The 14,075-nt window shown below is 42.2% G+C and overlaps 1 protein-coding gene across 1 annotated transcript in view; it reads right to left on the reverse strand.

Moving 5' to 3' along the window:
- Positions 1–1,528: 1,528 nt before the first annotated feature.
- Positions 1,529–14,075, reverse strand: part of TEK (TEK tyrosine kinase, endothelial) — a gene marked incomplete at its 5' end in the record, with an annotated part of 19,891 nt that continues 7,344 nt past the window's right edge. Inside the window, 17 exon segments of the mRNA XM_010156720.1 lie at positions 1,529–1,654; positions 1,765–1,864; positions 2,328–2,424; positions 3,404–3,444; positions 4,037–4,107; positions 4,957–5,070; positions 5,448–5,638; positions 5,985–6,095; positions 7,313–7,523; positions 8,765–8,922; positions 9,410–9,709; positions 11,006–11,181; positions 11,183–11,288; positions 12,024–12,158; positions 12,990–13,151; positions 13,532–13,673; positions 13,927–14,072. Of these exon segments, the coding sequence (XP_010155022.1) occupies positions 1,580–1,654; positions 1,765–1,864; positions 2,328–2,424; positions 3,404–3,444; positions 4,037–4,107; positions 4,957–5,070; positions 5,448–5,638; positions 5,985–6,095; positions 7,313–7,523; positions 8,765–8,922; positions 9,410–9,709; positions 11,006–11,181; positions 11,183–11,288; positions 12,024–12,158; positions 12,990–13,151; positions 13,532–13,673; positions 13,927–14,072 (2,336 nt within the window).

Below are 14,075 nucleotides of genomic sequence, written 5' to 3' on the forward strand. Positions count from 1 at the left end.
TTTCAAAAAGTCAAATAAAAAAAAAAAAAAAACAAACTTCACTACAGTAGATTAGAAAGTTAATGCATGCCACAATGTTAAATGAAGATATAAGAATTATTTATAAGGACACTTAAATGACCTTCAGCTACATTTACCGTGAGACTTGAGCACTAAAAATGCAGAGTGTTAATTCCAAGTGTGTTAATGAAGGACTCTGATTCTTTCTTTATGTGGCATATTGGTCCAAGTTAAAGTCTGCCACAGAAGAGGTTCACATCAGGTAGCAGAATAGTCAGCTGTGTGCTTTTTAGACATGTGTGAGGCAACGGGCTGTTTTGGACCCATGAAAAGTTCGGCACAGAAAGTGGGGCAGTTCTAGCAGTTGTAAGCCCAGCAGCCTAGAACACACCCATGGAAGTCCATCCCTGTTCGCCTTACTGGCCTGTAGAAACCTGGCTGAGCTGCAAAATGCAGTACCCAGGCTGCAAATGTGCCCTGCCAAGTAGGGTTTTTTTTATAGCAAATGTAGTGGAATTTATCTTTACATTTTGAAACTGGTTAGCTGATAGGTGAAGTTAGAAGAGTGTAAGTCCACAGGGTCCCACGTGTTTGACTTGATACTGGAAGCTCAGGCTAGTCCTGCCTCTTTGTCTAACCTAAGGTCTAAAAGACCTCCCTGGCAGGCCAAATATTATCATTTTGAAGCATTTCAGAACAGTGTTTTTAAGAGGCCATACCACACTACCGACTCTAAAAGGGATAAAGTAAGCAAAAGTAAGCCCTGCTTGTACGTAACAGGTAGTAATTTATAGTTATGCAGTGAAATCATTAAACAAAATACAAATTGAATAAGCCATATGTATATCCAGCCTAATTGTAAAAATATGTTTTACAAAGTGTCGTATGTTCCTCAGTCCTACTCTTCATGATAGTTGCTGTATGGCTGCCTCCAGTAGCGTTAAACACTTCAAAATATATGCGTATTTTGTATATAGGTGAACACTAACTCTTAAACCGAACAATGAAAGAGCAATAGCATGCATTATATTTTACAAGTGTCAATAGAGTTCTTGAAGAGATTATTTCTACTAGCTCAATTTGACGTTCAAATAGTATTACTTAATAATTCATTATTCTTGCTGAGTGTACTAGACGGACATCTACTTGCAACTGTCATTGTCGTACTGAGCTTAGCATTTTTGTTTGAATCAGAATGCAACGTCCATGAAATACTGCTGTAATATCCCCACTTTGCTATCAGTAGCTCTTGGAAAGTGTCAAGAAGACCTAAGATGGCAATACCGAATGCATTACAGTAATTGCGTGTGCGTAGCGTATCTACATGACTTGGAAAAAGAAAACCCTGCCTGTGAAACAGCAGATTTCATGGCGTCGGTCTGTCCCTACTCTGAGCAGTATATACACTCCTACAGCCTGTGGAGGCAAAGGTTACTGCGTGATACACATATCTGTAGTCAAACAGTATATACAGGTGGATCTATACACAGTTCTGCACAGCACATCACATTTTGGGCTCCAGCGGGTTGAGTTTTGGTTTTCTTCAGTACATCGTTGATGAATGAAGATTTCTCCTGTCTTAAGCAGCTTCTTCAGCGGAGCAGTCAATGCCTGCATAAGTAAACTTCTCGTATAGGGTAGTGTTCACGTAGGTCTGGGAAGGAAATAACAGAAAGAATGTGATGCCAGGTGTATTACCTCAGGAGTCCTAAATGGTACTGGAATTATTCATGGCCTACTTCTTTTCTAGGGGTTCATTCTTACCTTCCTTTCTTCTAACATCCTGTTCAGTGACACCAGTATCTGAGCAAACGATGGTCTTTCATACGGTTTCTCTCTCCAGCACTGCCTCATTAGGTCATACCTTCAGAAATCAAACACCAGCATTGGACAGTTTAGATAACATAGGTTGAAGGGACAAATTCACGTCTGTTGGAAGATTGGGCATATTCTATTTTTCAAAGGAAAATGGATTTATACGCAGCTGGAGTTAGATTTTCCACAGCTGGTTGCTGTCTGAAAATAACTTTCTTTTTCTCTGGAGTAACCAAAAAGCTCTCTTTGAGCTAAAGCCCAGCCATGTTGCGTAAAGAACAGGGTATCTGGCAGGAGCAGAGAGCTTGGGAGGGGGTTCATGGCAGACAACAGTGCGTTCTGGGTACAAAAGTAATTTTTTCCACTTGGACACCCTTTATTTTTTTTAATATAGTTTTTACGTTTTCCTGAAAGAAATGTTTGTTTTACTAGTTTCTTGTAGACATCCTGGGCTTCCTGTAGCAGATGTTGTGTTATTCTGGTTTGGTTTGTTTGCTGAGGCAGTTACTTACACTTCATCGTCACAGTTGAGAGGCTTTTCCAGTCTGTACCCTTGAGGCAGTTTTTCGTAGAGTTCTGCACAGGTCATACCACAATACGGTGTTCCACCTGAAGCAGAGTTTGACCATTGTCATGAACACGCTGTGTACTTAGTAAAACAAAATCTAATTTCACAGCAGAAATGAACAAGAATGACTAACTCGGTAATAGCTAAATTAGTCCAACATCAGGGAATATTTTGCAGCTACATTTTTGTTGTTAATGTTATGCTTGATGCACAGTATGGAAGAAAATAAAAGTGAGTGTAAATTTTATCATCTGTGGGGCTGGTCTAAACTTCTCTACAAAGCTGAGGGCCTGCACCTGATTGTATTTGAACTGGTTTTGCAATACCCTCGATGGCAGGAGGCAAGGGGTTACTTTGTTAGTGTGGTGTTAATAAGATGCAGTATGGACTCACGGAGCTATTACTGCCACATCCGTTTTGCCCCCTTTTTGCAGACGTTGGGCTGCTTAGACTCCTGATTTTCCGCACTGCAGTGCGTAAGTTCCCATCCATACCTAGCGCAAGCCCATTTAGTAAGGAAAGCGGGGATCAGATCAGAAAGCATCATGAACAGGGTGTGTGCAGAAATGAACTCTAAATTTTACATAAAGATTAATGTTCAAAAATTTTCTTTGAGAATAGTTGGAGTAGATGCTTGCCCCCTCCCTCCCCAAGTCACGGAAATAGACGTCTTGATTTAAATCTCAGGAAGGACGAGGAAAAGACACCCATCAAACTCAAAACATACTGGGTAAGGGCTGTGTATCATGTGATACGCTGGATTTTATATTTAGGTATGACCTAGGGTTTATATTACAATAAAAATATGGTCATTATGCTTTTCTCACTTAGAATGGTACCTGCCTGGAAAAAGTGATATTTGCATGTCCAAGTGTACTGAAACCGAGTAAAATTTCATGGAATGAAACAGAAAAAATATTGAAGTATGTTGTGAAGGACCAAGTCTTTAACAGACTGAGTGAACAGAGCTGGCTTGGCTCAGATTGCATTACTCGTGCAGTGCAAAATTCAGATACTCACCTAAACTAACAATTTCCCATAACAGGACACCGTATGACCACCTGCAACAGAGGGATATTATGGAGTGCAACAAGATTTCGTATTTTAAAATGGTAGATAGTTCTGCTGGTATTCAGAGAACACAGTGAGATTCATTGTTCTACGCCTTTTTTAGCAATTCTTGTATAGTGATAGAGTTCGTAGGATCAGAAAGCAGGAGTGAGATCTTCAGCAAAATTAATTCACCGTGAGTCCCTCAAGCAGAGTCCTTTACTAAACTGTGAGGTCTCCATACACAGTGCTGTTACAGAATTGCTTGGCCGAGCTTCACTTCCTCTTTCCTGACTAAAATACGAATTTTATTCTGGGTGTCCCAAGGATTCATCAGGTTTCTAATTTCAAATGAGAAATACAGCTAATGTATTGGCCCAAATCCAATTAGTTTGCGAACACAGAACTTGTTTGAACGCTGATGATGAAATAAAGGGAACTTTTTTTGTTCCGGCTTTTGTTTTTGCTGCTGTTGCTCACTCACGCTGACACAGCTACTGAGGTTTTTGAGGTAAGTGTGGAAGTCTCATTCTGGCTCTCAAAGTGTCCCTGATAGTGAAAATTATTTCTTTATTAAAAAAAGGAGCTTTGAAACATACTTACACGTCACTGTTTGTGGTGTAAACGCTGTAATTCAGAGATTCAATGGCCATCCATCGCACTGGAAGCCGTCCCTGGGGATTATTTCAGCAAAGTTTATTTGTCAGTGGTTGGAACAACAGTACTGCAATTTATACCCCAAGGATTGTTTTGGTGTTAACCTAATGAAAACGGACATTATGCAAGTAAGCTTTACCAAATAAATAAACTTGAAGTTGTGTATTTGCTCCCCAAAGGGACAGTTCACACTAAAGCTAATAGAAAACTTGTCCAACCAGCATCGAGAGGAAATGGAAATAATTCCTGAGCGATGTCCTACGTGTAACCAGCCCTGTTCCCTTGACAACCCAGCGTTATTCCAGGTCTGTGACTGCGTGACACTTATGACACATCTCCTTCTTGCAGATCTTCCGCAGCGTTACTGCTGGACAGCTGTTTTCAGCTCACAGGTCCTGACGTGCCCCGGGTTACCATCTTCCTAACTTTGGTCTGATTCAATAGAATTAGACCAGCTTGCTTCATCTGGACAAATTCTGGTACGAAAAATATTACTTTCGTAGCCGTACAGATCCACTCGCGTGCACATGTCCTGTTCGTATATCAAATGTATGGTGTGGGGGGGGTTTATAATGCATTTTTACTACGTTTCATAACTGGCTGCAAAAATGGTTGTTTTACTGCTGTCTGTATTCATACAAATTTTCAATTACATTTTATATTATAAACATGTTATAGCGTTGATTTGCAGGTAATGTATGTATATTAATAAACACAATATAAATAAATATTTAGACCTTAATATGTAACATGTTAATAATGAGTTCCAAAGTACCTTGAGTATGAATTTTTGCTCAGCTGAAAACACAATGAAAGAAGCAAGAAAACAAAAAATGAGAACAGATGGTATCTGTTTTGATCCTTACCATGGTCTTCTTAACATAAACTTCTTGACCTCTTGATAAGCCAAAGTCAGCTATTTTTGCAACGTAGTTTTCTCCAACCAAGATGTTTCTGGCTGCCAAATCTCGATGAATAAACTGAAGTTTAAAAATAAAAAAGGAATTCACCACAGCATCTATGAGCTGTACATGTATTATTTTAGTGCTACGCTGAAAATGGCAAGCATTCAGAATAAGATCAAAACCCAAAACAAACGGCTTGGTATGTCACTACCACGAGCATTTTAACTTTTATCGAAAGATAAAAGCTGTTAGTTACTGTGGTGTTTTGTAAATTTTAATGCCTCTTCCTTGAGTCCCCATGAGTATTGGATAAGGCTAAGCGAACACAACTAAACCCAACTCGTACAGTGGGTGCTACAGAAGCTGAAATGAAAATTGTGATTTCAGTAAAAGGCGTAGTCACTGAAGAATTAATTGCTGTGATTTCAGTGGGCGGAGAGTTGCAGACTGACCTGTTTCTGGCTCAAGTAGTCCATCCCTCTAGCAACGTCTGCTGCAAAATGCAGAAGTTGCTGAGAGGACAGTGTAGATGCAGTACTGTTGGCAATAGCAAAGGCCGGGTCAGTCTCTAGCACTCTGCTTTTCCGAAGGAAGTCCAGTAAATTTCCATGGGGAGCATATTCAATAGCAAGATAAAGATATCCTAAGGAAACATCAGATGGTGAGTGTAGTGCAAAGTAAAGGATGGTCAGTAGTAGTATTTGGACACTTACACAGCTTGAGTAAAAAAGAAATACAGGTAAAACAGGCTGGAGGGGAAGTACCAGACAGCATAATTCCTAGTTACAGAGGAGAATTTAGAGCTACCGGTGAGCGTAATTTCTGAAGTATTAATGTGGGCTTGTTGATTTTAAAACAAGTTTATTTGTTTTTTTTAACAAATGTTGCAGAAAGACTTGCTTAGGAGCTGGTTCTGTGGAATGTGTGGGCTATACTTGGGGGTTTTGTTTAATTAATTGTTAAAGTACACGTATTCAGGAGTATCTTACCCCGATGTTCACAGGCTCCCAGAAGATTTATGATGTTGGGGTGATGACCAAGTTTACAAAGAACTTCAAGTTCTCCAGCAAAGTCTCTGTGATCGTCTTTTGAGGCGTACTCTGAAAATCAAATATGTTTATGTTTTCATTTGAACTGATTTTATGACTAAATGGCTGTCAATTATGAGAGCTCTGGCCTGCTTGGGTGCTACTGCTTCAGCCACAGTAAAAAGACACAAATTCTATGTTAATATATACTGAAAAATGTAGGACTTTACAGTCAAAGGAGAAAAAGAGAGAACTTAACTCTGTAGCAGCCATCTGCAGAGAAAGAAAGCATCTGAATACACCACTTCCCTTCCTTCAGTGAGAATGTAAAATGTTGTAGCAGGCATATGAAAACTAGCTGCCTAACAATCTTTACATGTGTGTGCTGTTGATTATTGCTACCTGCATGCAGACCTTGGCTCTTAATTAAATTTTTATCACACCTAAGAGTGTCCCCAATTTGCCTAGATAACGATCTAGTGAGTTTCAAGAAAATATGTACATTCTTGCAGTATTCTACGTATTGTAGTTCTCTCTGGAACGTGGAGTCATGCCCAATGAGTACAAAGAAAATTAGTGATCCCCATAGTATGTCTACATATAGATACACAACTATAACCGTAGTGCAGTTGTCTCTGAATGGCTAAGGTAAAACAATATCATAGAATCACAGAACGGTTTGGGTTGGAAGAGACCTCAAAGATCATCTAGTTCCAACCCCCCTGCCATGGGCAGGGACACCTTCCACTAGACCAGGTTGCTCAGAGCCACATCCAGCCTGGCCTTGAAGACATCCAGGGATGGGGCATCCACAACATCTCTGGGCAACCTGTTCCAGTGCCTCACCACCCTCTCTGTGAAGAATTTCTTCCTGACATCTAATCTAAACCTCCCTGATTTCAATTTGTACCCATTATCCCTTGTCCTATCACTACAGGCTCTTGTGATGAGCCAATGATCTGCTCCTCTCTCTATTAAAGGCACCTTTTAGTGGCCCCACTTTGCAGGTGAACTCACACACAAAGTTCACACTGACCTAAGAATTGAAAAATACATCGTAGTTAATGATATCAGCAATTAGAAAGCTACACTGATCAGACCATGCAGAAATAGAGTCTTTGCCAGGGCACAAATCTTGGCCTAGTGACAGCAGATACAATTTCACTAGCAACTTTGAATATTTATTTTAGCTTTAGGAGAGGGCTACTAAGCATTTCCTATGGCAGAGAAACACTTGGGACAACCAACCACGACAAGTCTTTAGTCTCAGAGTCCCCGGTCTGTACTACCTTTCATCCTTTTAATCGCAGCATCCATGCGTAAGCCATCTTTCTTAATGCGTGCTTTCAGGACTTGCCCAAAGTTACCTTCCCCGATCACGTCTTGAAATTTTATGTCATTCCACTCAAGAACTGGATAAATAGTGGGATCTGGGCTGTTTTTGGCTTTCTTGCTCAGGGTGAGAGTACCTGAGTTAAACTGTACGGCTGGCTCTTCCCTCTGTAACAGAGTTAAGCAAAGGACATTAACTGTGATTTCTGCTTTACTGAGCAATGCTCCGATTACGCTCCCCAAACACGTGTGCTCACTCCTGTCCACGCACACAGACCCTGATCCATCCCTTGCTTACACAAGAGTCAGTACAGCAGACACACCTACTAGAGACACTAACTGCATCACGCACTTCTGCCCGGATCCACGAACTTAATCAGGCTCCTAGTTCATGCATAAGTAGACCTAAGCATGCTGAATAGTTTTATAATCATCTGGAAGATGAAGCAGGATGGGCAAAAATAATTTGGTACAACTGATCTCAAAGCCAGTTTTTAGTCCCAGGTTTGAGATTTATCTCGTATTAGTCTTGACTGCATCCTGTGCTGATTCAGTCGGAAGACTAAGGAAAGAAGCAGCAAGGAAACCAGGGGGGACATGATCTTCCCCCACAGTTGAGGAGACATCGCTGCAACTGTTACACATTCCCATGAAACACTTCCAGGGGAAAATTTCAGGATAAAAGGATCCGGAGCTATTCTGTGTGGCCTGGGGACTGATCATCTTTTTGATGAACCCCCTAGCCCCCCGTTTCGGAAACGACCTCTGCGGATCCATATGGAGGAGCTCTTTGGCCCAGCTTCATTCTGCTTCACAGGTTCCCCTCTGAAGTGAGGGAACACCGGAAAGCGGAGCGATGACTGAGCAGGATGCCAGTATACACAGAGAGACACCTCTACGTGGTGTTACAACCTTCGGCAGTTTCCTCACAGCCAGAACTAGGATGTTGCCGTTGACTGATCCCTGCTGTGCTCTCCCCAGGTTGAAAAGCCACGATGGAGCAGCCGCTGATGCTCAAAAAGCAACGTAAAAATGTTTGTTGTTTTCAAAATCAGGCACAGCCTTTCTGTCTGACGCGGTACTTGTCGTACACAGCTGCGCTCAGGCAGAAAAGGGAGAGGGACCGAGGGCGTGCATCTTCTTTTACAGGTCAGGTTGTCTACCCCATAGCCTATAACTGCGAATGCTTTTGCTCCGGAGTCACTGGCAGAGAAACTTTACAGCAACAGAACTAATTGCACACATGAAGAGAAGACGGGATTTGGGAAAGCCAAGGAAAAGGAACTGTGGGGGAAAAGGAAAACAAACAAACAAACCAAAACAAAACAAAAAAAACCCCACACCAAAACCCAATAATATATGTGACCAAAATTAATAACCACACTGACACAGGAAAGCTGGAAACCCACCACCACGTTTTGGAAGGCCTGAGCCATGCGGCGCTGGAAGTTGGCTCGCTTTAGCTGCAGCATGATGAGAAAGGCCAGGAGAATCGTCACACAGGTCATCCCCGCAGAGCCAAGGATTGCAATCAGCAGCATTTTGCCTCCTTTTGATTCATACGGAACTGTTGAGAAAGCACGTGAAGTGGTCATCATTATTTACAGCTAATTCTGAAAAGGCCACGAACAATGTATAGTTAAATACTCCTGGTTTTTAACGGGTATAAAGACCTAGAGATACATCTGTTTTCCAAAAATGTCACAGACATCGGATGCTCTGATTCTCAGATGTATGAACACCTGCAGGTCCTGCTGGATTTGGGAAGAGCAGAGGTCACATTCAGTGATCTAATAGTCCTATTACGTGCAGCTCCTTTAATTTAGGAGCTTTTGGGTGCTTTCTAGTGGATACACACACATGTTCTATGTTGTGACTTCACCAAGTCCGTGCGGTGAACTGAGAATCAAATTTTGGTGTCGCTGTGTTGTGTGTCAAAATTAAGAGCAAGACAAAACTATTATTAAAAAGGTATTATTACGTCTTTGCCTTAGCTAACGGGTTTATACCACCAGCCCTGGTTTGTGCAAGTCCAGCACGCTGGAATAACCAACCTTTAGTTTCTGGAAGAGTCTTCAGTTCAAACGAAGTGTTTGGGTTGCTCAAGCCGATGTTGTTCTGAGCATTAATCTGAACCTGGTACACGGTGTTTGGCTCAAGGCCTTTGAGGTGGTACTGGGTAATGCTGGCGTTCTTTATGATAATGTCGATGTGGTTGTACTCTGCCTTGCCGTAAATTTTGTAGCTGATGATGATGGAGGAGATGGAATGACCCTCAGCAGTTGCCCAAGAGATGACGGAGGATGTGTCAGTAGTGTTAGAAAACCTGATGTTGTATGGTGCAGGAGGGATTCCTGAGAACAGACACAAACACATACAAAGCCTTGGAGCGTACGTCCACCTCTTCCTCCTTCCCACAGCAGGCCAAACCCTTTCCTCAGTGCTTTTGCTGTGCTAAACAAAAGCAGGATTTTGTTGATGAGCTGTGATGACTGAATGCAATAGTTTTATGGACTTGATGTGCTGTCACCCGTGTTGCAGTACTCCATACTCCCAGCAGAGGTTGGAGTGGCATTCAGTATACGCCTGTCCTTGGATGAAGACACAAATTCTCTAAGCTGTATGCAAGGACAACACGACTGCTTTCAAATTAATGCAGAAAGTGTTCATTTCCTTCTCCACTGAATCATCATCCCCATGTGATTCCCAGGTCCCATACTTTCGCTCCTTCAGGGAGCCATTCCCTTTCAGGATACAGGTTGTTAGAAAGAAGAGAAATCGATAGCAACGTTTCCACAGATTTAATCAGAAAACCACCACTGGGTGTGAGTGCTACACTTGTGGACACACCAACCATTACTAAGCTAAGCACTTTCTCCTGGAAAATAGTCCCTCTGTGTTTTTCCAAGTGCAGTTTGGCATCAGAGCCCAGAAAACTGGAGTGTACCATGACACCCCATTGGTACTTCTGCTAATACCTCAGTGAGGACTTCCTCACATGACCCGTGAGGAGGAAGAAGCCCACCTTCCCAGTGTGTGGTATGGGCAGTGGCACCCACAGGCCATTCAGTTGGACATCTGCCCAGATGGCACCTCATTCCCACAGGGCATTTGGTGTGACATTGTGAGAGGCCACCACTCACACTCGAGGTGTTCCAGAGCGGTCTTTTGAGTTCAGTGTAGCACACTTGACCACTCTTTGCTCACAGGGGTTTACCTCACATTGTATCTTCTCTTCCTTCATTAACTACTGACTATTTCTGTACTGACATAGCTGAACTGCAGGGTCTGAGTGGGTTATTCTGAGTAATGGAAGAGCTCAGAGTAGGGAACACACTGGGCTCGTTGTTATGAGGAGGAAAAAAAACACTACATGTGTCAGAAGAATGAATTGCACTGAAATGAAGATGTGGATTCCCAAGCTTTTGATTTGTTTTTCCCTTTTTTAAAAAACTCATTATTAGTTCCTGATAATTTCCAGCATAAGAACTTCTTTGGACACTGAGCTATCTTCTTGGTAACAATAGTAACAACCACAAGTGATCACCAGGACAAAGGATTACATTTGATGTAGTCATTAAGTGACAGTCAGTCTGATCACTGGGGGGAAGAGGCAGAATTAAATAGAAGGATGTGAATCAGCTACTTACGGTCACTGAAAGTCCATGCATACAGGTAGTTGCTCCATTCTCCCTGGGACCTGGTGTTCACCCGTACCCTGCACATGTACTGCTGTCTAGGCTCAAGGTCTTTAATGATCAGGGTGGACATATTTCCTGGCACTTGAGTAATAACACTGCTCTCGGCACCGTTGTCATTCACGCTATTCAACACGAATGTCATCCTCTGTCCTCAGTGTTAAAGGATGCCATGACAAATTCAGGGATGTCATGCTTTTTGGAAAGAGAGTGAGACCTTCTGGTGGAGGAAGACCTTGGAAAAGCCACAGTGAGACAGGGAACAACATTTCATATCTGGTATGCAAGCTTGAACAGGGGTACCGTTATTCCCAACCACTTGCCCTAGCTTGGGGTGAGAAAGGGCAATTCTCCCTGCCACCCCACCGCATCTGGCAGAAATTACATCTAAGAGGTGTTGATACTCCCAGGGTATCTTATCAACAGCTGTTGTGTCAACAAAAATGTCTCTTCACTAAGCTGGAGTTGCAGATGCCCTTTTTAGACTTGGGAAGCCAGGCCTTTTGTTCTCTCATTAGGCAGTTCCTGCTGCAGCCCTCATTTATTTTGTATGTCTGTGTTCAGTTTAGGCTGTATCTTCAGTGGACTAAAAGCTTTGTGCTTGCTTAGACATCTTCATTTTTAAAGTAAACTGACCTAATACTACGAGACAGGCATGCAAAAGAAGTTATTTCTATTTCCAATTCTGCTGCACAGCCAGACAAAATATGTAAATTTTTCTTTCCCATATGCCCCATTTCTAAATCAGGAAGAATAATAACTCTGCCTTTTTCTGTTTTGTTTTCACCGCTGACTGTTTTTTTTTGTTCTTTCTTTTTCTTTACCTGAGATTATTTTGGAAGATTCTACACAGTTTCCAAGCCCAGCCTTCTTTGCTCAAATCAAAGTTCTCTGGCAGTGATCAGGGAACAGACCCCAGAGTAAAATAGCTGAAAGGGCCCTTTTGTGCAAAGCCAAGCCGGTGACTTACCGAGCGCAGCTGTGGTGAAGCTAGCCTGTGGTCCAGGGTGGCCTTCCCCACCTTCCCCTTGCCGACTCAGCTGAACACAGAACTGATACTCTGTTTTTGGTTCCAGGTTGTCCAGCCTTTTGGTTGTGCCTTTCACTGACAACGAAAGGAGAATGTAAAGCCATAGCCCATGCTGAAAGATGCTGAGGGAGAAAACATTTGGAAAACACACCTGAACCACTAACTGTGGAAGGTAAGATACTCAGGATCTTCTTTCGTTCCTGACTCATTAAGATAAACTATTTAGAACTACGAAATACTTGTTTTTAAGGGGAGCTCCAGCCCAGCCCAAAGGATGTTTCCATCTGCCCTTCCTTCAGGACAGAACAAGACTGGGTTTTTAGGCAGTGTGGGTTGTGTATGCAGACCCTGGGTTATCTTGAATTAGTAACAACAGTTGTTTGTCACTCGTTAACATTCCTGTAATGTTTCCTATAACATTTTAGGCACGAAATGTTGGAACAGGGCAAAAAGGGGTCATCTGTCTCACAAGCAGGCTTCATTTTGCCCCAACGATTCCTGATAAAATATTTAGGTAAGACATTTGTCTCAGCAGAAAGCACAACAGACATGAAGGGTGGTTGTAGATGCCCCAGGTTGTCTACATACTACTCGCTGCTTTTGAAAACCTGATGTTTACATGGTAGTTTTCAACAGCCGGGCCTGACATTGGGTGCTCTTTATCTGCAGGGAGGAGGGAACCCTTTCGTTCCTGAAGACGGAATATACACTTTTCACTACTGTTGATATACCACATCCACATTAACATTATAGATGGTGATACGCAGAGAGTCCCATGTCCAATAGCAACAAGATTTGACTTTTATGTGTTGTAGAGTCTTTTGAGTCTAGCCGAGTGCAGACACCCCATTATGTTTCAGCCTGGATCTGAAATTTGTGTTTAAGAGAATAAGAGTGTCCTCTTACCTTCCACAGACATCCAGGACTGATAACGTTTTGCTGGCTTGTACAGGAGTTTTGTTGACACAACAGGTCCATCTCCAAGATGTAACTCAGCATTGATATCAATTATGAGAAAATTATGTCCGCTGTCTGTCAGCCTTGGGGCATACTGTGGCACAGGAGGAACTGAGCAAGAACGCAAGATTAAACCAGCCTTTTAATTCCCTACGTCAGTAAAACTCTGGTATCTTACTAAATATACAGGAAAATGGGAGACATTCTTCAGGACTCTTACTAAATGGACAGGCGTTTACACCCTAAAGCTGATGGTTTAGGTATTTAAAAAAAGAAAAGAAACTTGGGTTTCTTCTGCTCCTTGCCAACACACATTTTTTCAATACACGTAATTGTAGCTTATAAAGGGTTTCCATTCATATTCTGCCTGTAGATATTTATTCAGACTTCGTTCTGCAGCGCAGAGAACAGAAAGCTCTGCCGTGTTAGAGTTCAGCTGCAGAGTTGAAAGCAGAGAAGCAAAGACTTTTTGAAGAGATTCACGCTTTTACCTTTGACCGTAACTTGAAAGGGTTTCTCTGCCATTCCCGCGACCGTCTGCACGCTGCAGACCCAGGTTCCTGTGTCACGGGGCTGGATTCGATTAATTGTAAACATGGCCTCAGAGCGATTACTGGTAACAAACAGGGAGGGCTGGAATGACAAAAGACATACAGGGCCTGAAAAATGTGGCATTTGGGAATATTCCCATGATGCTCCGTCACAGTTTACTGATATCAATAGAAAGGGTCTACAGTGGTCGATTCCGTAGTTTCATATATGCTCCATGAGGTACCTCAGAATATTGAAATTTCACATTCTGCTTGAAAAGCAAAGTGTGCATTAACTACAGATAAAGTCAGTATAAACGTCAGAAATAACAGGAAGCAGTTATTCAGGAGCCTACCCTTAAGACCGTTCCATCTTGCTTCAAAAGTTTAAATTCTTCAGATTTAGGGAGTGGCATCCCAGTTGCGATACAAAAAGGCTTGAACTCGACGCCAGAATTGAGTTCCACAGGGTCTATTAAGTTTTCTATCTGAGGTGAAAGGTCTG

This window comes from Eurypyga helias, unplaced genomic scaffold (assembly GCF_000690775.1).
Source record: "Eurypyga helias isolate BGI_N326 unplaced genomic scaffold, ASM69077v1 scaffold23748, whole genome shotgun sequence".
Lineage (NCBI taxonomy): Eukaryota > Metazoa > Chordata > Aves > Eurypygiformes > Eurypygidae > Eurypyga > Eurypyga helias.